Source organism: Aspergillus multicolor (assembly GCF_047715735.1).
Source record: "Aspergillus multicolor strain CBS 133.54 unplaced genomic scaffold BDW74scaffold_10, whole genome shotgun sequence".
Lineage (NCBI taxonomy): Eukaryota > Fungi > Ascomycota > Eurotiomycetes > Eurotiales > Aspergillaceae > Aspergillus > Aspergillus multicolor.
This window is the reverse complement of record NW_027395961.1, coordinates 893848-917467: the sequence shown is the minus strand read 5'-3', so window position 1 is coordinate 917467 and position 23620 is coordinate 893848. Positions and strand designations below refer to the sequence as shown.

The 23620-nt window shown below is 52.8% G+C and overlaps 11 protein-coding genes across 11 annotated transcripts; 5 read left to right on the top strand and 6 right to left on the bottom strand.

Annotated features, from left to right (window-relative positions):
- Nucleotides 1-189: 189 nt before the first annotated feature.
- Nucleotides 190-2143, top strand: BDW74DRAFT_184937 (Zn(II)2Cys6 transcription factor; the record flags this gene model as incomplete). The annotated part of the gene is made up of 2 exons (XM_073730928.1): nucleotides 190-285; nucleotides 332-2143. The coding sequence occupies 2 exons, from the start codon at nucleotides 190-192 to the stop codon at nucleotides 2141-2143; spliced, it is 1908 nt and encodes a 635-aa protein (XP_073584738.1).
- A 989-nt stretch (nucleotides 2144-3132) lies between these two features.
- BDW74DRAFT_167622 (uncharacterized protein) lies at nucleotides 3133-5588 on the bottom strand (the record flags this gene model as incomplete). Its single annotated transcript, XM_073726718.1, has 2 exons — nucleotides 3133-4889; nucleotides 4943-5588. 2 exons carry the CDS (start codon nucleotides 5586-5588, stop codon nucleotides 3133-3135), a joined length of 2403 nt encoding a protein of 800 aa, XP_073584737.1.
- A 1878-nt stretch (nucleotides 5589-7466) lies between these two features.
- BDW74DRAFT_177698 (uncharacterized protein) lies at nucleotides 7467-7973 on the top strand (the record flags this gene model as incomplete). Its single annotated transcript, XM_073728958.1, has 1 exon — nucleotides 7467-7973. The coding sequence occupies one exon, from the start codon at nucleotides 7467-7469 to the stop codon at nucleotides 7971-7973; it is 507 nt and encodes a 168-aa protein (XP_073584736.1).
- An 845-nt stretch (nucleotides 7974-8818) lies between these two features.
- BDW74DRAFT_177697 (uncharacterized protein) lies at nucleotides 8819-11562 on the bottom strand (the record flags this gene model as incomplete). The annotated part of the gene is made up of 3 exons (XM_073728957.1): nucleotides 8819-10158; nucleotides 10225-11441; nucleotides 11501-11562. 3 exons carry the CDS (start codon nucleotides 11560-11562, stop codon nucleotides 8819-8821), a joined length of 2619 nt encoding a protein of 872 aa, XP_073584735.1.
- Nucleotides 11563-11771: 209 nt separating this feature from the next.
- Nucleotides 11772-12818, top strand: BDW74DRAFT_177696 (uncharacterized protein; the record flags this gene model as incomplete). Its single annotated transcript, XM_073728956.1, has 1 exon — nucleotides 11772-12818. One exon carries the CDS (start codon nucleotides 11772-11774, stop codon nucleotides 12816-12818), a length of 1047 nt encoding a protein of 348 aa, XP_073584734.1.
- Nucleotides 12819-13130: 312 nt separating this feature from the next.
- Nucleotides 13131-14268, bottom strand: BDW74DRAFT_177695 (uncharacterized protein; the record flags this gene model as incomplete). The annotated part of the gene is made up of 5 exons (XM_073728955.1): nucleotides 13131-13407; nucleotides 13475-13649; nucleotides 13706-13962; nucleotides 14026-14133; nucleotides 14210-14268. The coding sequence occupies 5 exons, from the start codon at nucleotides 14266-14268 to the stop codon at nucleotides 13131-13133; spliced, it is 876 nt and encodes a 291-aa protein (XP_073584733.1).
- Nucleotides 14269-15164: 896 nt separating this feature from the next.
- On the bottom strand, nucleotides 15165-16302 carry BDW74DRAFT_152439 (germin family protein). Its single transcript, XM_073724367.1, has 2 exons — nucleotides 16281-16302; nucleotides 15165-16227 (listed from the first exon to the last, which is right to left on the bottom strand). Exon 2 carries the CDS (start codon nucleotides 16096-16098, stop codon nucleotides 15397-15399), a length of 702 nt encoding a protein of 233 aa, XP_073584732.1. The 5' UTR covers nucleotides 16099-16227; nucleotides 16281-16302; the 3' UTR covers nucleotides 15165-15396.
- Nucleotides 16303-17614: 1312 nt separating this feature from the next.
- Nucleotides 17615-18608, bottom strand: BDW74DRAFT_177693 (uncharacterized protein; the record flags this gene model as incomplete). Its single annotated transcript, XM_073728954.1, has 2 exons — nucleotides 17615-18136; nucleotides 18231-18608. 2 exons carry the CDS (start codon nucleotides 18606-18608, stop codon nucleotides 17615-17617), a joined length of 900 nt encoding a protein of 299 aa, XP_073584731.1.
- Nucleotides 18609-18794: 186 nt separating this feature from the next.
- BDW74DRAFT_177692 (uncharacterized protein) lies at nucleotides 18795-19607 on the top strand (the record flags this gene model as incomplete). The annotated part of the gene is made up of 1 exon (XM_073728953.1): nucleotides 18795-19607. One exon carries the CDS (start codon nucleotides 18795-18797, stop codon nucleotides 19605-19607), a length of 813 nt encoding a protein of 270 aa, XP_073584730.1.
- Nucleotides 19608-19773: 166 nt separating this feature from the next.
- BDW74DRAFT_15361 (uncharacterized protein) lies at nucleotides 19774-20636 on the top strand. Its single transcript, XM_073724548.1, has 3 exons — nucleotides 19774-20112; nucleotides 20189-20261; nucleotides 20336-20636. The coding sequence occupies exons 1-3, from the start codon at nucleotides 19940-19942 to the stop codon at nucleotides 20582-20584; spliced, it is 495 nt and encodes a 164-aa protein (XP_073584729.1). The 5' UTR covers nucleotides 19774-19939; the 3' UTR covers nucleotides 20585-20636.
- Nucleotides 20637-20930: 294 nt separating this feature from the next.
- Nucleotides 20931-23098, bottom strand: BDW74DRAFT_15372 (cytochrome P450). The gene is made up of 6 exons (XM_073724568.1): nucleotides 22786-23098; nucleotides 22677-22729; nucleotides 22463-22625; nucleotides 22173-22415; nucleotides 21923-22117; nucleotides 20931-21875 (listed from the first exon to the last, which is right to left on the bottom strand). Exons 1-6 carry the CDS (start codon nucleotides 22930-22932, stop codon nucleotides 21015-21017), a joined length of 1662 nt encoding a protein of 553 aa, XP_073584728.1. The 5' UTR covers nucleotides 22933-23098; the 3' UTR covers nucleotides 20931-21014.
- Nucleotides 23099-23620: the final 522 nt, after the last annotated feature.

Here is a 23620-nt window from a genome sequence, read left to right as displayed (position 1 = left end):
GCTTATCTTGGCCCTATTGAAGATGGCGATAGGCTGCTTTGACCCTGGCAGTTACTCCAAGGAAGTGCGGAGAAGGGTCGCAGCTGGCCTCTTTACTCCGCATTGATCCTAGACTCGCTGTCTTCGCTCTTTGTCTTCATTATCACCGGTCCATCTGCAACTGTCTCTAAGACATCCTTGCACTGTAACATGGATCAACCCGCATCTTCCCTTCCTCCGCGGCAACGGCGCCGACGGCCTGTCCATAAGTCCTTTTCTGGGTGCGCCAAGTGTAAGGCTAGAAAGGTAGATATACCCCTCGAAAATGTGAAAAAGAAGCTAAAGTCTATAGATCAAATGCGATGAAACGAAGCCGTCATGTACTCGCTGCAGAGAAAGGGGACTTACATGCCCGGGGGTTGCACCGGGGCCTAAGATACGCTGGTCGACGAAGCATGAGAGGCAGCAAGCGGAGGATACCTCGCCAGCGAGAGGAGATCGAAGTTTGCTGTCCATTGTAAAACCTGCGGAAGCAAGATTACTGGCATCGCCTCGCGAGGGTCTCCATGTCGACCTTGGAAAAGACCCAGTGGGCGATATTGCACTCGGTGAAATAGCGGAGTTAACCCCCAGCCAGCTTACAGCTATTCTGAGGAATGAGCCTCTGGAAGTTTCAGATATGTGTTTACAAGACAGCGATAGTGGTGCTTTCTCGGAATTTCTCCCTTCTTCACTCTTCTCTGATCCATTTCAATTGATGAGTTTCGACCTGGAAGATACACCTGCAGACTTCTCAAGCCCCAACTCGCTCATGCCTCACCAAGAATCATCACCAGGCCTAATATACCCCGCGCTGTTTGACAGTGAGACCGAGCTTGTTGGAGCGTACTTCTCCATAGTCTGCCCTATCTTCTCTACCTTCGACTCAGAGCAGAATCTCTTTCGTTCATTCGTCAAATCAAAGTGGCAGTCTTCAATTTCAATGTTCTACGCCATACTGAGCATGTCTGCGGCAAAGTTGGCTTGGCGGAATCCCGATCTCAAGGCCCAGGCGCTAAAGTATCAGGCTCTTTCTCTCGCGAGCCTGTACTCGGACAATGATTGCTCGGGGGTTCCTTCTGGCGGTTGGACCGCTGAACTGCTTTTCGTGGTGCTCATGCTTGGACTCAGCACATGCTGGCACAATATGAAAGATCTGGGAATTGTCCATCTGAAGGTCATGCAGCACGCAATAATTGAACCTGCAGTCCAACAGACGTGCGGTCCAGGCATCCTCGCTTTTTTCCGCAACGCGGTCGTGTACTGGGAGATGGTGGTATGCTCCGTAAATGACGAGGTTGCGGTGCAGGACCATTCAGCGGTGGTTCGACGTCCTCGCAGACCTAACCCGCCGCCGCAGCCGCGAAGATACCGCATTATGCCTCACCCCTGGACAGGAGTGGCTTCAAAGCCTCAAGAGCTCTTCGCCCGTGTAGCGCACCACATTCGACAAGTCCGTCCATTTTCCTCTGGGTCTTCCCTTGCCGCAGACTCATTCCTGAGCTCCTTGGACAGACTGGAAAAGGAGATCTGGAGCCTCGAACTACCGCGGCTGCACGAGATCGCAAACACCGGGGACCAAAACACACCAGCTATCCATCATCTGCTTCTTGCAGAAGCCTACCTATTCGCTACCCTATATCAACTGTACTACGTTTTCCCTAGCCGGCGCCAAAGGCGGGGGGAATGGATAGGAGAGAGCCTTCCCACCAGAGCAGCCAATTCCTGGGCAGAGCAACAGGCTAGGTCCTGGTTCGTAACCGACGATCAATGGGTCAACTTTCTCGGCCGTAATATTATCATGCGAATAGAGCAGATCCAGCTCACATCAGGGACCTCTTGCGTGCATTCGCTCCTGCTGCTCGTTGGATCGGGGTCACTGGGTCTGGACTTGAACACGCAAGATGATGACGAGAGAGAACAGGAGCAAGAACGAGCGGAAGTTCTGCGGACTCGTCAGTTTGTCCTTGATAGATTGACCAGGATAAGCGAGTCGATTCTCTCCGAGCCGGTTTGTCAGGTCAAGCTCGTGGTCATGGAGATCTTCAAGAGACTGGACCTGGGAGTTGATGTGTTTTGGATGGATATCTTGCATTCTATGGGGGCTGTTACGGTTATAGGTTAGCTATCTTCTCGATCAAAGACATAGGGTTAGGCTAGCCACCTGTAGCCATTGATAGCGAGCAGCCTAAAGGCCTCAATGAGGTTAGAGCCTGCTCCGAGTAGCTAATAAGGGGCTCGCCATGCCCTGAACTGGTAAATCACCGCGTTCCCCTATCATCTTCCTACCTAAAGCTCAGGAAGGCAGTGCTTACGCTGATCAACCCTGGCTGTTCTTGCCTAAGCATAGGCGGTAACGATAAGATACCTTGTACCCATAAGCGCCTTTGATTCTATTGATCTGCGGATATACTTCAAGCAGGCTTTAAGGTGCAACCCACCACAGAGGACCCATCCAGCACTATCCACAAGTATACCTCGCGAGCCTCAGAGACCATCGCAGCAGCCGAGCTCCTTGAAATACCAACCCGGCCTCCGGCCTCGCCCGCAACCGCGCCACTTTCCACGTGGTCTTCATGTCCTTTCTCCTTGCAGTCATCCCCTACGGCCTCGCAACAAGCCTCTACTACCCATTTATGGGGGGTGGTGTTTCTACGTGGGGGATATGTGGTAATTGCATATAATAAGTATATGTAATTGTAATATGGTGCATGTGGCTCATTGTATGAGCTATGGCACTATACCATAGCAAGCTACATAAAGTAAATGTCTTTGGGTGTAATCTTAGCAGTTTGAGTTATATATCAGGTATAGTAGTGGCCTAGCCTGGGCGGGCTTGGCTATATGCAGGTTGTCTACTTGTGGCTTCACCTTAGAAATAAAAAACTGGTACTAAATTAGAAAACAATTGCAATAAATCCTGAATAGCAGGGGCTCGCTTAATAAAGATTACTGAAATGTACTATAAGCCCTGTAATTAGATACGGTACCTAGAGTCGGACGGGACTGAATACGAGCCCAACCTAATGAACTCCAATGCAGAAGCAATGCAGTATTTCCCTCAGGTACCAACGATTGGACACATACCTTTATCACCTTACAGTATGGTCCCATTCAGTAGAACTTCGACACCCAGCTCTTCCTCTCCGACAACCACCGATACTCATCCAGCACCGGACTCCCAGTCGATTTACTCGGTGTCGGAGAATCCGACAAGGCAGCAACAGATACAGAATGCGCCTTCGTCGACCCAGCCACAATCGGAACGTCCTCCTCCGCCTTACTCCGAATATAATAATGCTCGTCCTCCTCCTCCATGGCAACAAAGAACCTCTCCGCAAGCTGTGCGCCGTCTGGACCAGCGCCACACGCGCCCCGTAGCCGCGCAGTAGGCGGACTATTCACCGCAAGCGCAAAGAGATTCTGCGGCTCCGTAAAGTCCGTCATCTGCGTGCCGCGGACCTCGAGGAGCATGAATGCGAGGACCAGCGCGCTGGTGCTGAATGCAAGCAGTAGGATCGGGGAGAAGAGGATCAGTTGCCAGCGGTGGGAGCCGCCGGAGGCGTAGTCGGCGCAGCGGAAGGTTGCGTTGCAGATTTGGGTGGCTGGCTCGTTGAGGATTTCCTCTTTGGCCAGGAACGGGAGGGTGTAGTTCCATGTTGGGACTAGGGGGGCGTCGATTGTGCTTTGGAGGAGGGTGTTGCCTGCTAGCACGGCTAGGGCTTCGCCTAGAGACGGGCGGGTTGGGTTAAGCGATGGCAATGATGAGTTTGCGCCGGGGACGAATTGCATGAGCAGCTTTGCACTGCTGGCCATCCCGTCTGTGATTCCGTCGTTGAGGCTGAGGGTTGTTGCCCATGTGGACGCGATGTTCTTCCAGTCGTTTTCCCACACGCCGTCTGGGGCTGCAGGGTTGCTGGTACTGTATTGCAGAGGGTGTCCCTGCTCGCAGATCGCAGTGAGCTGCGAGGAGTTTGCATTGACCGTGTATCGGGTCGAGCATTTGGGCGTTTGCTTGGCCTTCAGCGAGCAGAGGACGTATTCCGGCTGCGAGTTTTTTGGCAACGCTCCGAGGAGGTAGATGGCGGGATTCCACCAGCTTGCTCTCCCTTGGATCATGATATTGACGACTATGTTGTTCGGCTTTGGCAGTTTGCCAAAGATTGGAGAATCCTGGCCTGGATAGTCTGGTCCGAACTGCATGATCTCGTCGACCACAGTGCGGTTGGTCCAGTTGCTCGGGTACGGCATATTGCTCGGGATATCTATCGCCCAGCGCGAATCGTTGAACTGGGTGTCTCGGTAAGGCATCTCTGAGTAGACCAGGGGTTTCAGCTCGGTCTCGTTCATGCCCACGCAGAGGACATTGATTGCGGGTGAGGGGACGGATGCTTCGAGCTCGTATCTGCCTTCGCCGGAATCATCTTTTGGACGGTGTATACCATTGTCCTCGTATGTTGCCGCCCGGACAATGCCCGCATGTGGTAGCGCAGCGGTCACATTGTGCACAAGTCGGCCATGTTTTTGTGACAGCTCGGCGATATCTCCGTGATCACTCGAGTCAATCCAGCTGCCGTTGACCGATATGCCGTCAAATGACCCCGTAGGAGACGGGCGCGATGTAAGCTGGACTGTGGCTGAAGCAGACTGGGAACTATTTTCCGCAATGTCACTCCAGGTTTGGAGAAAGGCCTGGTAGTTGTGAAAGGCTTGCCCGGCATGATTCATATCCACGCAGGTGGCACCATCTGGTTCGTCAACAAGCGGAGTCTTGCATGTCCTCTTGATATAGGTCGGATTGGCGAAGGAGGCTCTGACTTCGGCGACGAGCATTCGATGCTCAATCGGACCCATATTCAACTTTGGGAATACTATGGTATCTCCTTAGTCTGCGCTCAGACACTCCAAAAGGCATCGCACTTACCAAGAGCTTCGGCTGCGGTGGTATACAGCATCGCCACGAATGTAACAACTAGAGCGATGACCCCCAAGACTGTGAGCCCCGAGTACCGCAGACTATGCCAATGCACGACCATGGTGCCAGGCTGCATAATCCACGACCGCATGCTCATGTCTGCGATCGAGATACCCCGGGACCCCTTTGTGATTGCGCGGCGGGAAAGGACCTCTCCAAGAAAGGCAACACAGATCGTGACATATGCCAGCTCGGTTGTCTTCGCGATTAGCATGCCGATGTTGTTGGCTGTCGACAAGGTAAGAGATCCATTTTGGCCAATCAACCGGCCATACCTAGGCTCCTGGATCGCAACCACAACAAATATCCCGGAGAACAACGTGGAGTAGCAGGCCAGTATGATCAGAGTCATAGGAATCCATGAGTTGCGGCCTTGGACTATCTTTTTCTTAGTCGGACAGGCTGCGTTGTGCGAGTGTCCGCTCGGTGAAGCCATGCTGGGGTCGGCGGGATGCAGCAAAGGGTGTTTGGAGGATTCGCTGCATGTCGAGGTCACATCGTCGTAACCCGTAGTTCGAGCGCGAGGAAGTTGATCAGATGCCTGGGAAATACCGAGACCGATGGGCTCCCTGGATTGGTGCTCGGTCAACGGCATGGCCTCAGAAATGGTATGGAGACGACTACCGGAACCTCCTGAGGACGGATCCCAGGGAAACGAGTTTGAAGACATCGTGCATAAAGTTGGCAAGAGAACAGAGGAGGCTGAAAGAGGCTGAAGGATGCTGGGCCCGACATGCTAAATATAAAATGTCGAAAAGTTTTCGTCCAGCCTTGTCTTACCATCCTTTAGAGTGGTGTGGTCAGCGCTTACTGCTGACTGCAGCAGCATAGATAATGGGTTCTCCATATAAAAAGCATAGTTAGCAAGGTTAAGGGTTATCTGATCACGTTGACGTCTGCTAGGTGGGCTTACTGTGCTTATTTCAGTCGGCATATCCCTGGCAGAGCAGCATAGACTGTCTCACACAACTGCATGCACTCGAGAAAAAGAAGCCCCCGAGATCCCAGCAATGCAGTGAGTTGGATGTCAGAAACGAACACGAGCAACTTTTACCGAGAAGCCTGGTTCATGGGAACACAAGTGTCTTGCAGCTGGGGAATCCTTGTCTCGCACTTCTGGCCTCATTCGTTGACTCGATGGCCACTGCAGCGGGGCCACACTATATTTGGTCAAGTTTCTGCTATTTCCCGTCATGTGTCGGAGGAACCAAGAGCCAATGCGACGTTGGCTTCACTGTCAAGATGCCCAGTCTCCCATTCAAAGCGAGCGAACTTTGCGATGATAACCATCCATTATTATAGAGGGGACTGGTCGCGTTTTACCTCCCTGTTTTGGCTTCTTGTCCACCATATTATCCGCGTAGCTAGTGCCCAAGTAATACGTGTAACGGATAATTGGCCGCTATCAGGGTTTCTGGTAACAAGGGCTCCCATAGATGCCAGTATGAGCCAGCCACTGGCGTAGGTACCTACCTACCACCAGTAGCACAGACATACATTGCGAGTACCATCACTTGAGTATTCCTGGATGCTCGAGGGATCACGCTGGGAGGCAAGCCCAGACCTAGCACTCGGGCAATCAGGAATGCCATGGCCCTTACGAAGAGTGTTGGTACTCACTCTCGAACCAGCTCGAAACGGCACCAAGCCCAGCGGCAATGACGATGACGCTGCGTGGAAATAGAAGTCTGAAGATCGCATCGTACCTAGTATGGTATGAATCCATTGCTGTTCTTTTGCACGGGACCTGGAAAGAAGGAACGAGAGATCCGGACTGGTGGATTGAGCAATTTCCACGAGCGCCTGCTGACTTGGATAGGTGCTGTCTAAGGACTTCAGGGTCCTTGATAAGATCAGCTCAAGCCGCCCCCATTGGAGTGCGTCTTGAAGTAGATTAATGGCCTGGGCATACGTCTGCGAGGCCCTCGGGGAGGACCTTTGAACCCCTAGACCGCGTAGAGTTAGCGGGAGCGAGCTACGTCAGTTAGGAATCGGGGTGAGCTTCGTCCAGGGTCGGGATGCACGGCACATCTGCAGTTATCAGGCCGCGATCGTCAAGCATCCTTAGTGCTGGGATAAGACCCTGTGGCGCCTTGAAGCTCCGCCCCAATGCTCGGTATAACCCCGTCCTTTGGCCCCCAGGTTGCAGCAGTGGAGCTTTGTTGCGTCACTGCCGATCCCGATAGCTGCTGATCATCGCGATCAACGGCTAAAAACACTGTACCTGGTGACCTAGACGCTGCTTGGCCCCCAAGGGATTCCTTGTTGTTGTCCTCGCCAAGAACGACGGTGAGGATGCGGTATACGAAGGTATAGAGATTGACATTAGAGGCAATGGGGGCAGAAACGGGCCTTGACGAGGTATAAATCCGGGGTGAAGGTCGTCGAAGAATAGACATCAGCAAAGACAACTTACCTCCAATCGACTTCTCAACCACAATCTCAATCTCATCCTCCAGCAACATCCGACAAAATGACCCTCCTCAAAACCACCGCCCTCCTCCTCCTTGCCACCGCGCCCTTAGCCATGGCCGAACACCTCAAAGTCGTCATCTCGCAAGGAACCTTCTCCTCCGTGACCGGCCCCAACGGCGAAGGCGGCGGCAGCGGCCAATACAAGGGCTTCGCGATCTTCAACGACGCCGGCGAAGCCATCTACGACCAGGCGTATCCGGATGACCACTCTCCCTGCTACAACACAGACGGCGGACGCACGTTCACGATCGAGGGAGACTGCTGGGGCTCGGCGCGCCAGTTCCACTGCGAGTCGGACTTTGGGGGGTTCCCGGAAAGTTGTTCGGTTATGGATGCTGGTGGGAATGTCCTTGCTGAGGCGTCGGGTCAGACGAACACGGAGTTCATTGGAATTGCGATTGGGCAGGATGGATCGTGTGTGATGGAGTTTGACTCGGATGATGTGGAGGGGAATGTTTGTCCGGAGGATGATGGGAATGGGCCGTTGCATGTTACCTCTGGTTAGGGGGGTGACGATTGGGCGATAAGCAGCAAGCTTAGTATCCAGCTGGATTTGATTGTTTGACTTGATTTTGTTTTGGTTTGATGGGATGCCGGGGTTGAGATGGATGGAAGCTGGAGAGTTAGGTTACGATTCCTTGTTTGTTTGTTGATAGACTGGGTTGAGCAATGAAAGAGCACGTATGGTATGGCGTCATTAGGATATACCGAAATACTCTACCATAGTACCTCCATGGAACGCATTCTGGTTCTAGATGCAGCTTTCTTGATGGCACACCCGTGGACGTCGTATTCCAGCGGTGCTTGCACAGTCGTCAATCCTGTGTATGTCTCAGTGCCTTAATCATCTGACTACCATACCATGAACATACCCAAACCTACCTATGTTACCATAGTACCATAGTAGCTTAAGCTAGAGGGTTCGTTTCCCAACCCAATCGCCGTATCGAACGTTTTCACATCGAAGTCGCTTCGTCGAGGCTGTTGCAGAGCGGTCTGATTAGCTGATGGACCATGACCTTGTTCTGGGATAGCTCGCAGTTGAGCTTGGAACATTTGCTGCAGTGTTAAAAGATACCTAAGGTAGGTCTGGTAGGAATATTCGGTACCAAATTAGATGACGGCTAACATATGGTGTCTCGCAGACAAGCATTTAGCTTATTCTAAGGATATCAAGAAAATCCCGTCCAGGCATTTTTTGCATCAGTCAGCCTTGTTTCGTGTCAATGTGAAAAGTTGTCAAGTCGATCATGGAGATCCTCGCATACCGCGAGGTGCTATTCGAATGGTTGGCAGGTATATACCCTACCTAGATATGCGCCCCCTACCATACTCTACCTAGGTAGATATCTACTGCACACAACACCAACTCCTAACCTTAGCCTTCCTAACCGCCTCCTCAACCCTCTTCTGCTCCCGCACCGCGTCCCTTGTTCTTACCAGCGCCGCATCCAGCAACTGCTTTTCGCGAGCAGACCACTCCCCGCTCGGGGGGTCCGCCGACTTTGGCTTTGGCTCTACGATCTTTATAATGGGCTGTTCGGTGGTGGCTTCGATGGCTGTTATCTCAGTGTTCTCGGCGTCACGTCTTAGGCGCTCGTCGCGCTCTTCGCTGAGTAGGCGCTCGAGCTGCGTCAGCATCGTGTTAAGCGCGGGGTCCGGAGCGGGGGGGGCAGGGCCAGGAGCAGGTGCAGGTGCTGGAGCTGGAGCTCCGGCGGGATGGGAAGAAGGAGGACGCGGAGCGTTAGATGGAGATGGCTGCTGTTGCTGCGGGTCGGTTTGCATAGGCGCAGGGACTGGGGCGTAGGCTTGCGGATATGCTGGGTAGTAGCCCGAGGCACTCTGGTATCCCCATGGAGCGACTGGGTATGGCATCTGAGGCGGGTAATATAGATTCTGAGAAGGCGGGTTAAACGCAGGTGCTTGGTATGGCGGGATATAGTTGTGGGACGGTGCCGGGTCGGGCACGTACGGCGGGGAGGTATATCCAGGATAGTGCGTGTGTGTTGTTGAACCCGCATGGAACGGTCCGCTATGCGCTGTGTGATCTCTTCGAGCCGAAGGAGGTGACCTATGCTCCTCGGACTGTTCGGTGTCCTCCAGCTGGAACGAAACCGGTCCGTGGCGGTGCCGCTTAGACGGGCGAGGAGGACTAAGGCGCACTTCTGGCCGCTTAGGATTCCTCCAGCTGTTCCATGGCGCTGGGTAGGGACGCGGACTCCTGGTGCGCCAGTCGTTCTTGCCTTCCTCAGTCCGCTGCCGGCGGCTTATCCCAGACGAGCGGTCGACGATTATCGGAGTCTCAGCTTTGTCGTCGTTCACTGTGTCTTTCCCACTTGTCTCATCCTTGTCAAACGAAGCGAAGTCCTCGAGGCTACTTGAGGACGTGCTTCGGGTGTGTTCTGACGCAGTTTTGGGCGAACTTGGTGCCTTCTCTGACAGTTCTTCGATCCCCTCAAACATGAATGCCGGGCGTCTTTCCTTGTCTGGTTGGGCGGACAAAGTCTGCTTGAAGCCTGGACCGCCGACAGAGATCCCGGGCTCGTCCTTGACCATGGCAGCAATCTGATCAAACATCGGCTTTGCCGGGAGCATATAGGCGCACTTATCGTCGGGGTGCCCGAACGCGATGCGGCCGAGCAACTCCTGTTTCTGCTCACCAACGACCCATGAGCCACAGTCGCCGTTCTCTAGTCGTTACCCCTGTGAGCCATCATCGGTGATATATAATTAACATGGAATACGCGGGAACTCACCTGCATTTTCATTGAGCTGCACCGCATAAGACTTCCGCATGGTCTTTTCGCCTGGGGCCATGACCCAGTACGGATTTGGTAAAAGGATGCCTGGGATCAGAGACCTGCTGGTGCTAACATATACACCTTTCTTGTGATGACTAGCGTCAATTTGCGGCGCAAGTCTGGCGGGGTAAGGGGCGAGGGTGCGTAGCGTCAGGCTGTCGTCAAGCTTGATCAGCGCCCAGTCCTGGCCGTCTTGGATAGCAGCGCTCGTATAAGCTATCGAGCCAATGCGAGTCACTCCCTGTGCTCGTGTATCCTTTACAGCCGAAGGTTCTGGTGGTGGTTGTGCCGAATGGGGTCCGTCCCTGTCGGATTCGAAATCTCCATGGTCATCAATCCAGTCCGTGCCAGCATGAATGGGAGATTTTGCAGAGCAGTGAGCTACGGTAACGCCATAAAGTTCCTTGTTTGACTTGAGTCTAATCAGACCTCCAAGCACGGCTGTTGGTGCATTAGCAGAGGACCCAAATCGGACTTGCGCAGGTATGAGCAGAGTCTGATGGGACAGAACTGATCCTTCCATGAATACATCACCAGAGACCGTAAAAGACTCTTCTAGAGGCAGTTGAGTCGTGGAAGCATCTTGAAAGTCGTCAAGGTCTACCTCGACACTACCAATGGATCCGTGCCCAGCAAGCCTCTGTAGAGGAACAGGACTCCGTGGGAAGCTCGTCGTGATCAGCGGCTCGAAGTCAAGGTAATCCGAAGTGAGCGCCTCGGACTTGAAGATCTTGCGCAGGACCTTGCATACATCGCGATCATTGCAACTGACCACAAATCGGGGCTTCGCTTCGTCCTTGCTGGGCCCGACCATGAAGATTCCGCAGCCGATGGTCGGAAGGCAACTGCGCCCCTTGAGCAGTTTCCCTCGCTCGCTCGCCAGAATTTCACAAAGATCATGTCGAAGCTTACTGCTCGTTGAAGACGCGTCGAGGGCGTGCCAATGGGGATCCCAGCACAATAGGCCATCCAGGCGATTCGGACAGGCCCTCCCGATGGACACTTTGGATGACGAGCCTATCCGGCGGCGTACTGGGGGTGCTGAGGAGAGAAAGTTGCTGAAGCTGGATGATGTACGCGAGAACGAGTACGGCTTTGGATTTTTGGGGCTGATCTGGAGCTCCTGGTCATATGCCCTACCAGTGGAAGTGTCGAGTTGCTGGGCCCAGTTCCTTACGGGGGGTTAGCAGCCTCGGCGGCATCTGGAAAGGGATGGTAAGGGACAATTCACCATTTTGACGGGCGGGAATCGCCTCGGCGCTCAGCATGAGATGCTATACTTGTTGTTGCCATTATCAACCACTTCGCGAGATCTCAATCCAACATCTAGAGAGTCAGCCTGGATACCCCGGGTTCGTGGTGATACCATGCCTCTTGTCAGACCACGTGACGCCTTACCCCGCGGATCATGCAGGGGAGAAGAGGCAATGAACAAAAGGCTTTTATCTGACAGTTGTCTGGTTGTCTTCGTCTTGCTGATTAGCGAAGTCTGCATCGTAAAAATGGACCCCATATCTGTTGCGGACGAAGACTTCGTGACCAACCTGTGCGCACCACCAAAGAATCCCCATTTATCTCAAGGACAACGTATCCTGCAGGACCATTACGCTGATGTTCATAGCCTGGTGCAGAACTGCGAGTTGGATATTAGCACTTTTATGGCGCATCAAACCTCTCCATCCACAATCAGACACCACATCCGCCGCCTCCGCACCAAGACCCTCCTCGAGCTGACCACCGATCTCCAGGTATCCCACGGATGCGATGCAGAAGCAGCCAAATGCCTGCTAACCTTCATCGCCCGAGTCTGGCTCATGTGCTGGATCGGCCCTCTCCCTGACGAAGCGAGCATGGGGCAGACGTGCATCCCCTGGTCGGGCGACACTACACTCGCCGCAGCCCTAAACGCACACTTCAATCCCGCAGGAGGCAATCTCTACCCGCGCGAGGACTTTCAACGCGGGAGCCCGCTTAGAGCATGCAACCTCGAGCGCTTCGGCGGGATCCGGATCCTCTGGACGTCGAATCTAGCGGACCATCTGCGTCTGCATGACCCGCCGAACGAAAATGAGCCATACACGCTCTATCTCTTCCAGCACGTCGCGTTCTTAGCTGCCCACAAGGCCTCCGGCATCCTGCCGCCCGGGCTTGTGGCAGAGACCCTCGACACCCTCGCACTGCTCGTTCCCAGGTACGACAGCGCCACGAAGAAGTGGTTCGCGCGCAAGGAGGCGGACATGAAGGGGTCCCTGGACCCTGAAGTGCGAATGGCCCGAGGGCCAGGGATGATGGCACCGCTCGAGGCACCACACCAGACAACCGGGACACGGAACTTTCAGTACTGGGGGGAGCGTCTCGCCATCCTGAAGAACGCGTATGATGCCTCGGAGCCCAGGACGGTCCGGCAGTGGTGGACGGACCGCAGGCGCAGGGTGCAGTGGGCGACGTTTTGGATTGCGGCGCTGGTGCTGATTTTGACGGTTTTATTTGGGATCGTGCAGTCTGTTGAAGGCGGGTTGCAGGTTTACAAGGCTTATCATCCGGGTTAGGTAGGGTTGTAGAACGCCCGAGGTATGGTACGATGCTCGGACAAGGTCCACGAGGTCAGTTTTAGTCACCCAATGGACCGCAAGGGGTTTTAAGCAAGATGGGGGGTAAACATTCAGTTGATCACACTCTCCTGGCACAATGGAATGCGAGTGCCCTAAGGGCATCACTTCCAAGGTTACTCTCGGCAGAATATCCAAGCAATAAATAGCCCTAACCTATGGTATCAGTAACATCGAATCCAATGCAGTCAGCCAGCCCAAGCCCCATCCCCTCGCTGCAGATCCTGCCCTAACTTAGGTACTATATTAGGGCTACTTCCTCGCAACCGTAACGAAGAACTTCTGCTCCAGCGCCGCTCCCTTCTCAACCTCCCTCCAGAGTCTCCTGATCTTCTCCCTCAGTTCGGTCCCACTCCCCAAGAACTCATCGGGCTGCTCGTCTTTATCTAAGTTATAGCTTAGCTCCTCCCAAGCTCCCAGAACAGCCGTTGTCAGTGTGAAACGTAGTGCAGGGATGGATGGCGGACTGTAGATGTGTGCTTCGGACATGCCCTGGTCTATGCAGTGTGTTGGGAGTGATGCGAGCCAGCTATACAGCGGACAGTGGGTTAGCGGCCGTAGTTGGAAAGGGGGAGAGAGTGCATGTGGGAGTGTACTCATAGCGTAGTCCCGAGGCATCCAGATACCGCCGCCAGATATCAAGGTGCTGCTCTAGGGCTGTTGGGCTTGCAAGCGTGCCCGATGTCTCGGCCGAAGTAGCGGTAGATGCAAAGTTCACGACGGTCTGGCTGTAAATGTCTGATTCTATCCATTGGATGTAGCTCCCGGGTTCTGTACGCGTTAATCACAGTCCTGGACTCTGCCACGGAAGGAATAGGCGGACATACTCAACATCTCCACCAAATTGCCCAATACCCAGCTAGGGTCATTGTTCCTAATCTGCACACCGAAGTACCGGATGCAAACGACATCGTATACACCCTTCAGCTCTTCCGGAACAGGCTTCAGGATGTCGAGTGTTCGTAGGGATACGTTAGGCGGCAGCCAGTCCTTTGGCGGGAACATGTCGTTCGTGACGTCGAAGCCGTCGATCTGGACGCTGGATGGAGTGTCCGGGTGGAGGGAGTAGGAGACTGGCCAGGCACTGTAATAATCGTGAATATAGATTTAGAAAATGTGGATTGGGGGAGAGGACCCAGATTCATACCCGGTTCCTGTTGCGATGTCCGCGATCTTTGCATCCGGTGCAACGGGGATAGATGGGTGTAGGAGGTAGCCTAGGCTTTCCGTGACCCAGTAGTGCTGGAGGTTGAGCCTGAGCCCGTGAAGATCAGATGAATCTGTTAGCCCTATCTATACTGAGGTGTAAAGGTTTCCTAGATGGGACTCACCGCGCACTCGACTGGCTGCTCGTCTGGATCATATACTGTCCCTCCTGAAGAGGTGCCATGGTTCCTAGGGCCGGCTTCTTGCTGTAGTTGGGAAATCTGGTCGATGCCACCATATGCTTCCAGGAGAAGATATAATTGTTGTCAAAGTAAGAAGCTTAGCACCCTCTAGATATAGATGGGAAGATGTGCATACCATGTCCAGCTCTCCCAAGGTTTAATTGCCGCAATTAATTGTCCTAAGTGCGGAGCACCAAGATCAAAGCTGAGCGGCGGGCTTAGGGCTTGTGGAGTACCGGGGACTGCGCCAACTCGTCGATACGTATACGCATACGCACACGCATCTGTCCCGACCTAACATAGCGTATAAAAGCTGATGGACGCGAGCAGGATTCGTAAAGGAGCCTGGCTAAATATTATTCCTGGCGAAAGCGTCCGTCTAATTGGTATCATGCGAGACAGTAGACCCTGGCCCGGTATCTGAGATATCCGTCCCCGACAATCAGACACATGTTCTTAATCCTTGAAACCTGGATGAGGGCGGGCACTGGGTGAGATAGAGATCTCCAGCTCTAACTAAGCTTTGGGATCTACCATGACAGGCGCTCTGAAGGAAGCCTTTGTTCTCTTTATTAATGGATTGAGGCGCACTCATATGACTCATTAGCCCGTGCGAGCTAGAAAGAAACGATAAGGCCATGTGTGGATAGTGCGCCATAACATACCCTATATTACACTACCTATGGTAGTAAATGCAGATAGGTACCTTAGAGTACTGTTTGAGATACTATGATACCTAGGTAGTCACGAGACGACCCGGCCCTGCGTCCGGACCTATGACTATATAGAAATGAGATATAATACCTAGAAAAGTGCTGCATCTAGTCACTGGTGGCTAGTACCTATGGTAGGTAGGGTAGGTTAGAAGCATCGCTAGGAGGATATATATGCCAATGGATGATATTGCAGTATCAGCATCCATTCTATAGGTTGACATATATCGACAACCAACTAAAACATGCAATAGGTAGTATACAATCCAAGAGGACAAGCTCTATACAAAAAGCTCAATGTATCAGTCAGGGTAAACTCCTGACCTTCACAACATAAACAAGAGCAACGGCGTCTATAAACCATCCCACTCCCGCAAATCCAGCACCCTTCGCTCAACCCTTTAACCTATCACCCCCCTACCTCTTCTCAAGCCCACACTTACTCAAACACCCCTCAACCTCCAACGCCAAAGCCACCGGAATCGCCTCGCGCACCTTCTCAATATCCTCACCGGCTATAACCTGCCCAAAACTAGCGGCGATAACATCATCACTAAGCTCAAACATCTGCCTTGCAACCATAGACACCGCAAACTCCTCACTGTTAAACGCGGCCGTGAAATTCGCCGCCTCGCAGTCCGGATTCACCTGCGTGTGGAAGCTGCCCTGCGGGAAAATCGTCATCTGCCCGGCATTCAAGGAGGTCTTGATGACACGTGCATTCCCCTCGGAGTCCGTCACGCCCGTCTGCGGGATCATTTCTGTCAGGACGTGGCCCGATGTCAGGGTGAGTAGTTCTGTTGCACGCGGGTGCAGGTGCACGAAGGACATGCTGCAGGCGGGCAGGGAGCCCATGTTGAAGGAGATGCCGGTGCCGACGAGCGGGTGGAAGTTCTGGCTGGTTGCGATGGGGGTCTCGGCGGTATTGAAGTCGAAGATGAAGTCTGAGTCGTTGGGGAGGAGCGCGAAGCGCTCGATGGCCGTGTCAGCGAGCTTGAGTTGGGCGTTTAGGCTTAGGTCGCTGGCGCGCTTGAATACTTGTGATGTTGGGGCTGCGCTTGTTGGGAGGGCAAGGGCCAGAGCTGCGGCTGTGGTGGAGAGGAAGGTGTTGAGGAGCATGATGGTGGTGTAGGTATAGTAATCTCAGGGAGAGTGTGTTGAATTGGTTGTTTTGGATGTGCTTGATGGTGGTCTGAGATGATAGCAATCGAGGTGTCTTTCAGGGTCCTTATATACTTGCGAATCAACCTGATGTGCTGTTTAAAGCGTATACACTGCGGATGTGAAGACTGCATGCGTACCTCCAGTATGCGTATAACTCAGCCACGCCTTGGCATCTTTCAGCCCAGGTACAAGATCATCATCTCCATAACCTGGACCAGAGCCTCAGCCTTGTCTTCTAAAGTGGTGATTGGTTACTGCGTATTAGGTAATTGGCTATGGGAGAATACGCACCAAAATACGCCGCTCAGCCCTAGCTCCACAGCGTATCCCCACGTAGAACAAGCCGAGTATTGTGCCTGATTAGTTAGGTAGCACCGAAATACGAGCCGAGGCGCATGATTGAGGTGAAGTCTATGCGATGTGTTGTTTAGCAACCGCTCTCATACATTCTACTGTGTTTGAGTTTGCCTTAAGTGCGACAGTAGCCAATGAGTTTGGATGTGTGCCTGGGACCTTGTCGGCACGGTATTTGGCTAGGCCACCTAAACGTCTCGAGAAAGCTACTACAGTACGTCCGTCTTCTTTCATCTTTAAGTGTGAAGTTAATATGGCAAGGTGTATGCTGCATCTTTCTCGATAGTGCCGTACCCAACGCAAAATGGAATGGCGCTGAGGATTTGGCATGGTCCTAAGAAATGTAAAGGAAGGCGAAGAGCGAACATCAAGCCCGGTGCATACGCCGGACGATGCAGGTGCAAAGGGCTAGCTTGCTATTGCAAACTGACACCCGCCCGTCTCTGCAGCGCTGGCAAACCCAGCAAATCCAGTAACGGCCGCGCGATTCCCGTGTAGACTTCGGGGAGGAAACCGTGGTCCTCAAGGTCTGGCTTGACAACAAACGAACAGTTAAGACACTTTAAAATGACATCAGCCCAAACTGGCCCTGCCTTGCCGCACACCTCTTGCTCGAGGCGTCAGGCGATCTCATCATCTGTCTCCGAGGGCTTCTCGGGTGTACGAAAGGCTGCTAGCGCTTGGTTGAGTAGGAGCTCGAGCAGCATGATGCCAAGATTGTAAAGGTTGCGGCTTTTTATACCGAAGATTGATGTTAATGCCGGTGGGTTGGAGGGCTGTTTCAAGGCATCGTTCTTGGCGAGAATGCATGCCTTCAGGTATGGTTCGTATAGCGCGGATTGATTGATATCATCATTCTCAAGGGGAATAAAACTGCCTTGAGGTTTTGCAACGGCGCTTCTGTCCATCGTGACCCTTCGGGGTTGAAGAGTGAGAGTACAATTGTGACGGAGAGTGCAAGGCGATCTCTTTCGTAGAAATACCCCGGAAAGCGTGAGTAACGGCGACTGCCGGAAATGAGGCCTTATACGGTAATTTCCTCTGGGACGTCTCTGCACTTGAAGGGGACAAGCCGAGTGTGAGGCTGAGATTTTGCGACTGTAGCAACCTGCGATGCCTAGTTCAGTTGAAGCTGACCGGGTGCAAGACACAGACAACCCTTCAGAGAAGTAATATCATGATTTCCGAAGGTTACATACAGGCTGACAGAGCGGAAGAGAACCATGAAGAGCTTTTTCTGTGCATAATGCTTCGAGGTCCACGCCAATGTCTGTCCTTTGAAGACGATCCTCTTTTCCTTGTTCGAGCCAAATCCGGATCGCACCCCTCCATACATCATTCCAATGGATGTCAGGTAGCGGTAGAAGTCTAGATATATGCCCATGGAGTGTGTGTACTGCTGCGTGACACAGTCGAACTGCGAAACTGTCAAGTCTGCCAAGTGCCTTGTCTTTTCGCGGAGAAATAGCCAGGGAGCGTCGACATTGTCATGTTTCTGGACCAACTCCATACTTTGCATGCTGCCTTTTTGTTCGACAAGGATGCGCATGGCGGTATTGTTCTCCTTGATCTGGTAGAGGAGCCCTCGGCGCCTCCTGGCTGTATAGGTAAACTGAATTGGCTTCAGCATCGCGGCGATCTTGGACCGTCAGTTGTCGCGAGTTACGGGGCTGTTCTAAAGACGCAGTGTTTCAATCAGCCTGATTCCAGCCAGGAGACATTCGGAAGCTTACCGCTGTTATATTGGCCTCCAACATTTTCAAAGAGTAGCGTAGCTGTTCCAGCAATCTCATGTAGAGCTTCCAATCCGGACCCAAGTGCTTTTTGAGATGGTCCGTTACCAAGCCGCTGTGCTGTGAGAGGCCGTTCGGGCTCATAAACAACCGGAGCACAGACCGCGGAGGCATGAAAAGGGCCAAGAGGCTCATGTAGGTGTTGCGATAGATGACCTCTTGGATTTCCATCTCGAGGATGATGGCTTGAATCTCGTTCTGGAAGTTTCTGTCATCGAGCAACCGTAGGACATCGACGCTGTCTTGATATGCGCCCAGGGCTTTGATCACGACAGGGAAGATTCCTATAATCGAACCGCCGATCTCGATGCCGGACATGGTAGATCACCCATGGCAGCTCCAATGATGGACTGGATGATATCTCATGAAGTCGGACGAAGTGAAGTTGCTTGAGAGACGCGAGGCTGGGTCACCTGGTGCGGGGTAGGTAGCGAGACCTTTCCTCTCCCTCCAGTGGGATACTCATTTCCTTTCTATTGTGACCATCCGCCGAGGCTCCCTAGCATGTTCACGGTCGTGGCCATTCTCAGAGAATGTATCTCAGCATCGAGCGATCTGTTCGCCCACCTGGATATTGTTGTATACTCCGCGACCATCGCCAAAAGCCCGCTCTTGAAGCCCTTTGAGGAGCGCCTCGCTGTAAGCGAGAACCTCCATGATCGGCTCACTCACTTTTCACATTGCCTTGAAACAAGGCTAGCTGATACAAAGATCTGCTTGGACGGGCTTTTCTTTATTCGAGATAAGTTGAACGCTTGTCTGCGAGATATATTGGCCGATATTCGATCTGGTAGCAGATATCCCTATCTCCCAACACCTGCAGCAGATGCTAACTTCAAGTCATTCCTATCCCCAGGCTTCAAGGAGTTTCGAGATAGGCTACCGTCTACCACTCTCGAGCCTCTGACCCTACGTCTTAGACAAGCTCATCATGGCGTTGACCAGCTCTTCAACCTCGCACCCACCATATTCAGCCGTCTCCAAGCTCCCGGTAGCGGTTCGTTGAGTGCCGGGCATAAACACCTCATCTTACCAGGACTTCCTGCCAGCTGGAGTAATAGTGAGCCTTCAACGAGTATTAATAGCACTCTTGATGCCGACTCTCACACGAACTACCCGTACCGAACAACAGTCGTGGCGCAGGAGAGACCCCAAGACCTCACTGAATGGGACGAGGAGCTCGAGAAAGAGCTCCTCGAACAACTTCAGCACTGCCACCTTCGTCATTTCGGCGACACCTCGACTCAAGCCGACGCGCATAACTATCAACAGAGGACAAACCCCGAAGAACGGTTTCTCCAGCCCGCGGAGCACTAAATCGCGAATTCCACGAGTATGAAACCAACATAGAGAGCAATCCACTCAATGTAAAACCTCGTACAGATTCTCTGGCGGGTCAGCGACGAGCAAGTGCACGAGATTGAGCGAGCAATCCTCGATTTCGGCAAGAGGTTCAAGAAAGGTCGGTCGCCCATCAAGGTTGCACCTCAACCAGCCCGGGCCTGGTGCATCACCATACACTTCGTACACGTCTCCAGAAGCACAGCGATAGCAAAATCTCTCGAAACCTTGCGGAACATTCTTAACAGCGATCGGGCTATTCCCAGGGCGATTGTACGAGAAACCCATACAATCTCCGAGCCTTTTCTATGAACCTAACCGGGTCACCGCAGAGAATCAGAACAACGTCCTTTGACCCTTTCAATATCAGTGCCAACACGTACGATGATATCATTTGCCCTAGTGGTGATGGCCAGCGACCTACACGAATAGCAGCCGAGCCGCAAACAGTGCGAGCTCTAGGGACGGGGATAGACATTTTGTACGTACGGTATATGCTGGACGCCACAGCTGCAAAGCATCAAGCACTCCCCACTAATTCCTTGTACCTACCATAGCGGTCTATCCCCGCACATAGAGCGGTCGACCATCGAAGCGGAGTTCTCTACATTCGGACGCATTCACAGGGTTGTAAGTGATGATTGGTCTGGTCTGGTTGGTGCGTCGATACTTTGAATGCTAACCAAGATTTTTAAACGGAAAAGCCCATCAAGGAAACATTGACATCTTTCAAGCACGAGCACGAGCACGAGCCCGAACCAGCGTCACGCTCTAGCTATGCGCAACCGGCTAGCGCTAGCCGACCAATATACACCAATGCCGGGAGAATCCCGCCACTTCCTCTTAATGGCCGTGGCCCTGCGAGCACAGATCCGGATGCGAGCCGCCTTGCCATTATCTATGAGACCGAGGAAGAATCGAGCCGTGCTTCTGCAATGAATCTGGCTAGGTAGGTACCTGAGGATAGGAGCAACTAATAACGAAGTCGAAGACCATCCGTTAACCGCTAACCGCTATACAACCAGATTCAATGGAGCGACGCTCACGGTTAAATCATTCAATACGGATATAGATCCTGGACGGGGTCCGTCCCCAAGCCCAATAGAGGGTCGGGGTAGGATATTGTTTCTTGGTGGGGATTTTGGAAATCCACTCTAAGGTAGTAGGTCATACTTAGGTAGGTCCGGTTTCGCTGGGAGGATCCTTCATTGGGCATTGCTTTGCAAATCTGGATCTCACGAAGGGTTCATTGTTCCGCACTGGCAGATCAGCAGTAACGTCTGTGTACGAGTCATCTATCATCTAAACTGCAGACTCTGGCATGTCCATGTTTCATGCACGCGGTACTACTAAAAGCAGTTGGCTTGAAGCCTTGCCGCGGCTTTACTTCCCACCAACCTTAAGTCCCGACCCGATCTTATTCTTCCCAAACGCCATATCCTCCGGCACCTCCTTCCACTGATGCGTCTCCTTATCCAGCAGCATCTCCTCGCATTCTTTCCACTCCCTCCTCAGAATCTCCGCCTTAGCGGCACTCCTCGGCTCAATAACCGCCTCGAACGGCGCAGGCTGGACCGCAATACCACCGACCAGATCATCAATATCAGGCGTTACAGGCTTGCCCTGGGCATCAAGCGGCTTGTCAAAGGTAAACGCCCACAGCAGTCCGGAGATAGCAAGGAACATCGACCGTTCGGCAATATGCATCCCCTGGCACAACCGGCGTCCAGTGCCGAAAACAAAGTTCCCGCGCTTACTGGGGTCAGGGTCCATGGCCGCCTCAAATTCAGAGAGGTTATGATCTATGAAGCGGCTCGGTTCGAAAGCGCGCGGGTTAGGATGACGCTTCGGATCCATCTGCAAAGCCCAGACATTCGTAATGATCGTTGAGCCCGCTGAGATGCGATAACCCATGTAGCTGTCTTCGTTGATAGCGCAGTGCGGGGTCCCCAGGATAACGGTGGGCATCCAGCGCAGCGTCTCCTTCACGCAGGCTCGGATGTACGGCATATTCGGTGCATCGTCCATGGTGGGTAGTCGATCGGGTCCGACGACGCGGTCGATTTCTTCTTGGCTCTTTGCTTGAACGTCGGGGAAGACAACCATTGCGAGGACGAAGGCGGAAAGCATGGATGCGGTTGTGTCGGAGCCGGCTTCTAGGAGCGAGCCGCTGATGTAGCCTGCTTGCGCGTCCGAGAATTTCTCGACTTCTTGGGCTTTCAGGAGGTCGACGCAGAAGTTTGGCTATACTTCATGTCAACTTGGTTCGAGGCTTTGTTAAAGGCCTTTACCTTTGCTGTACCAGCTAGAATCTCTTGTTTCGCATCCATCCATAGATCCGTGTACAGTTTTCTTTCGACCCTGTGCAGCTCCTGCGCGTATCTGTAGCTCGGCAGCAGGAATTTGGGGAGCTTCCGTAGTACAGGGAAGAGATCTAAGATTTGGGCACTGGCGTTACCCACAACTTCACCCCACGATTCGAAGCACTTGACGAGATTAGCAATATATTCTTAAACACTATCACACGAGGAATGAACCCACAGTTATAAGCTGCTGCAACTTCGGATGATGAATACTCTGCGCCCGAAATCCATAGATAATCTGCGTCGTCAAAGAGAAAGAGTAGCGACGCAAATGCTTGACAAACTCATTCGGCTGTTCCAAAAACCCCAGTAGCATCTGCTGTCTTTCGAGCATTTGGTAGGGCAAATAAGCTTTGGCGGCTCGGATGTTGAGGATCCCATGGATGATCTTGTGCATCATTCGCCATAATGGGCCGTATGGCTGTCCTGGGTCAGTAAGGTTTAAGTAGAAGGCGAAAAGTTACATACCATGGTAACGAGTCGCAGCCCACCACTGGCGATCTCATGGCCGATGAAAATCTCCGGTCTCGAGGAGTAATTCGCACCGCGCTTGTCCAGGAGGTCCTTAACTGCGACGTCGCTGGAGAGGACGATGTAGGTCTTTGTGCCGAGCACGAGCGAGTAGATTGGGCTATTGAAGTCAGAGGCAATCTCTCTAGAGGTGTGTTCACTATAAGCGCACCCATATTCTTCAGCCCATTTTTTGAATTGCTGATGGGGATATTTTGATGGCATCTATCTGCAAGTCAGTTGGTTAAGCATTGTGTAAGATTGTTGATGGCCTGACGCACCAGATGCAGATTGCCAATGATCGGAAGTGTCGGTGGGCCAGGGGGGTAGTCTGCCGGCCGTCTGCCTACGTTGCGCAAAGCAATGACAAGGTAAATGGAGACTGCGGCCGCGGCCGCAATAATAGAGGCAACAGCAGGATCCGCCATGATTGCTCTCGAGAAAGAGAGAAATATTTTGAGGAAAACAGTCGAAGAGGTTGTTATTAGCGGGCCGTTGATTCGCAGTGACTACTGCACGCTAAAGCAACAATTTGACAGATAATGGCAAGCTAGCGATATTGGACTCTTCTCATACTAAATCTGACGCCGTTAGACCGTTATCCATCTGGGGCAGAAGGTGGAAATGACGGGGGAAGCCCGAATCCCGCGCCTCCACCATCGCATTGTGCTCATGATCCTTGCAGCGTGGCGCGGGATATAAAGCGATCATCACTAGAGGATTCTCGTATAACATGGATTCAGGAATGGATTGGCGAGAAAGCAGGCACGTGTGCTGCCCTGTCTTCTCCGCAGCCAGCCACTAGAAAAGGTTCCCCTTCTCTTATCCCGACCTTTCTTTCACCTTTGCTGCAGAAGAAAATCCTAACGCCGGAGCTAGCCTTGAGCAATTGTGGCGCACAGGCTGTGCAGGGATTCGGTATTGAGTGGGTACCTCTTAACGGTCGTTCAGACGTATTAGTGGCCATGGCCTGTGTTAACAGGCGACGGTTCCTCCACTAGGACGTTTATCCCGCGATCTATAACTGCCGGCGCCTCCTTCGGCTCGTTCCATGACTCCAACTGCGGGTAAACGGCTCGTAAATTCACAGAGGTGCCGTTCTAGGAAGGAGTCTCA

Coding starts and splice junctions, on each gene's coding strand:
- BDW74DRAFT_152439 (XM_073724367.1), bottom strand. CDS start 16,098: ATGCTCCTCAACACCTTCCTCTCCACCACAGCCGCAGCTCTGGCCCTT.
- BDW74DRAFT_15361 (XM_073724548.1), top strand. CDS start 19,940: ATGAACCTAACCGGGTCACCGCAGAGAATCAGAACAACGTCCTTTGAC. Junction 20,113..20,188: donor GGGACGGGGATAGACATTTT/GTACGTACGGTA, acceptor TACCTACCATAG/CGGTCTATCCCCGCACATAG. Junction 20,262..20,335: donor TCGGACGCATTCACAGGGTT/GTAAGTGATGAT, acceptor TAAACGGAAAAG/CCCATCAAGGAAACATTGAC.
- BDW74DRAFT_15372 (XM_073724568.1), bottom strand. CDS start 22,932: ATGGCGGATCCTGCTGTTGCCTCTATTATTGCGGCCGCGGCCGCAGTC. Junction 22,626..22,676: donor AAATGGGCTGAAGAATATGG/GTGCGCTTATAG, acceptor TGACTTCAATAG/CCCAATCTACTCGCTCGTGC. Junction 22,416..22,462: donor GGCTGCGACTCGTTACCATG/GTATGTAACTTT, acceptor GACCCAGGACAG/CCATACGGCCCATTATGGCG.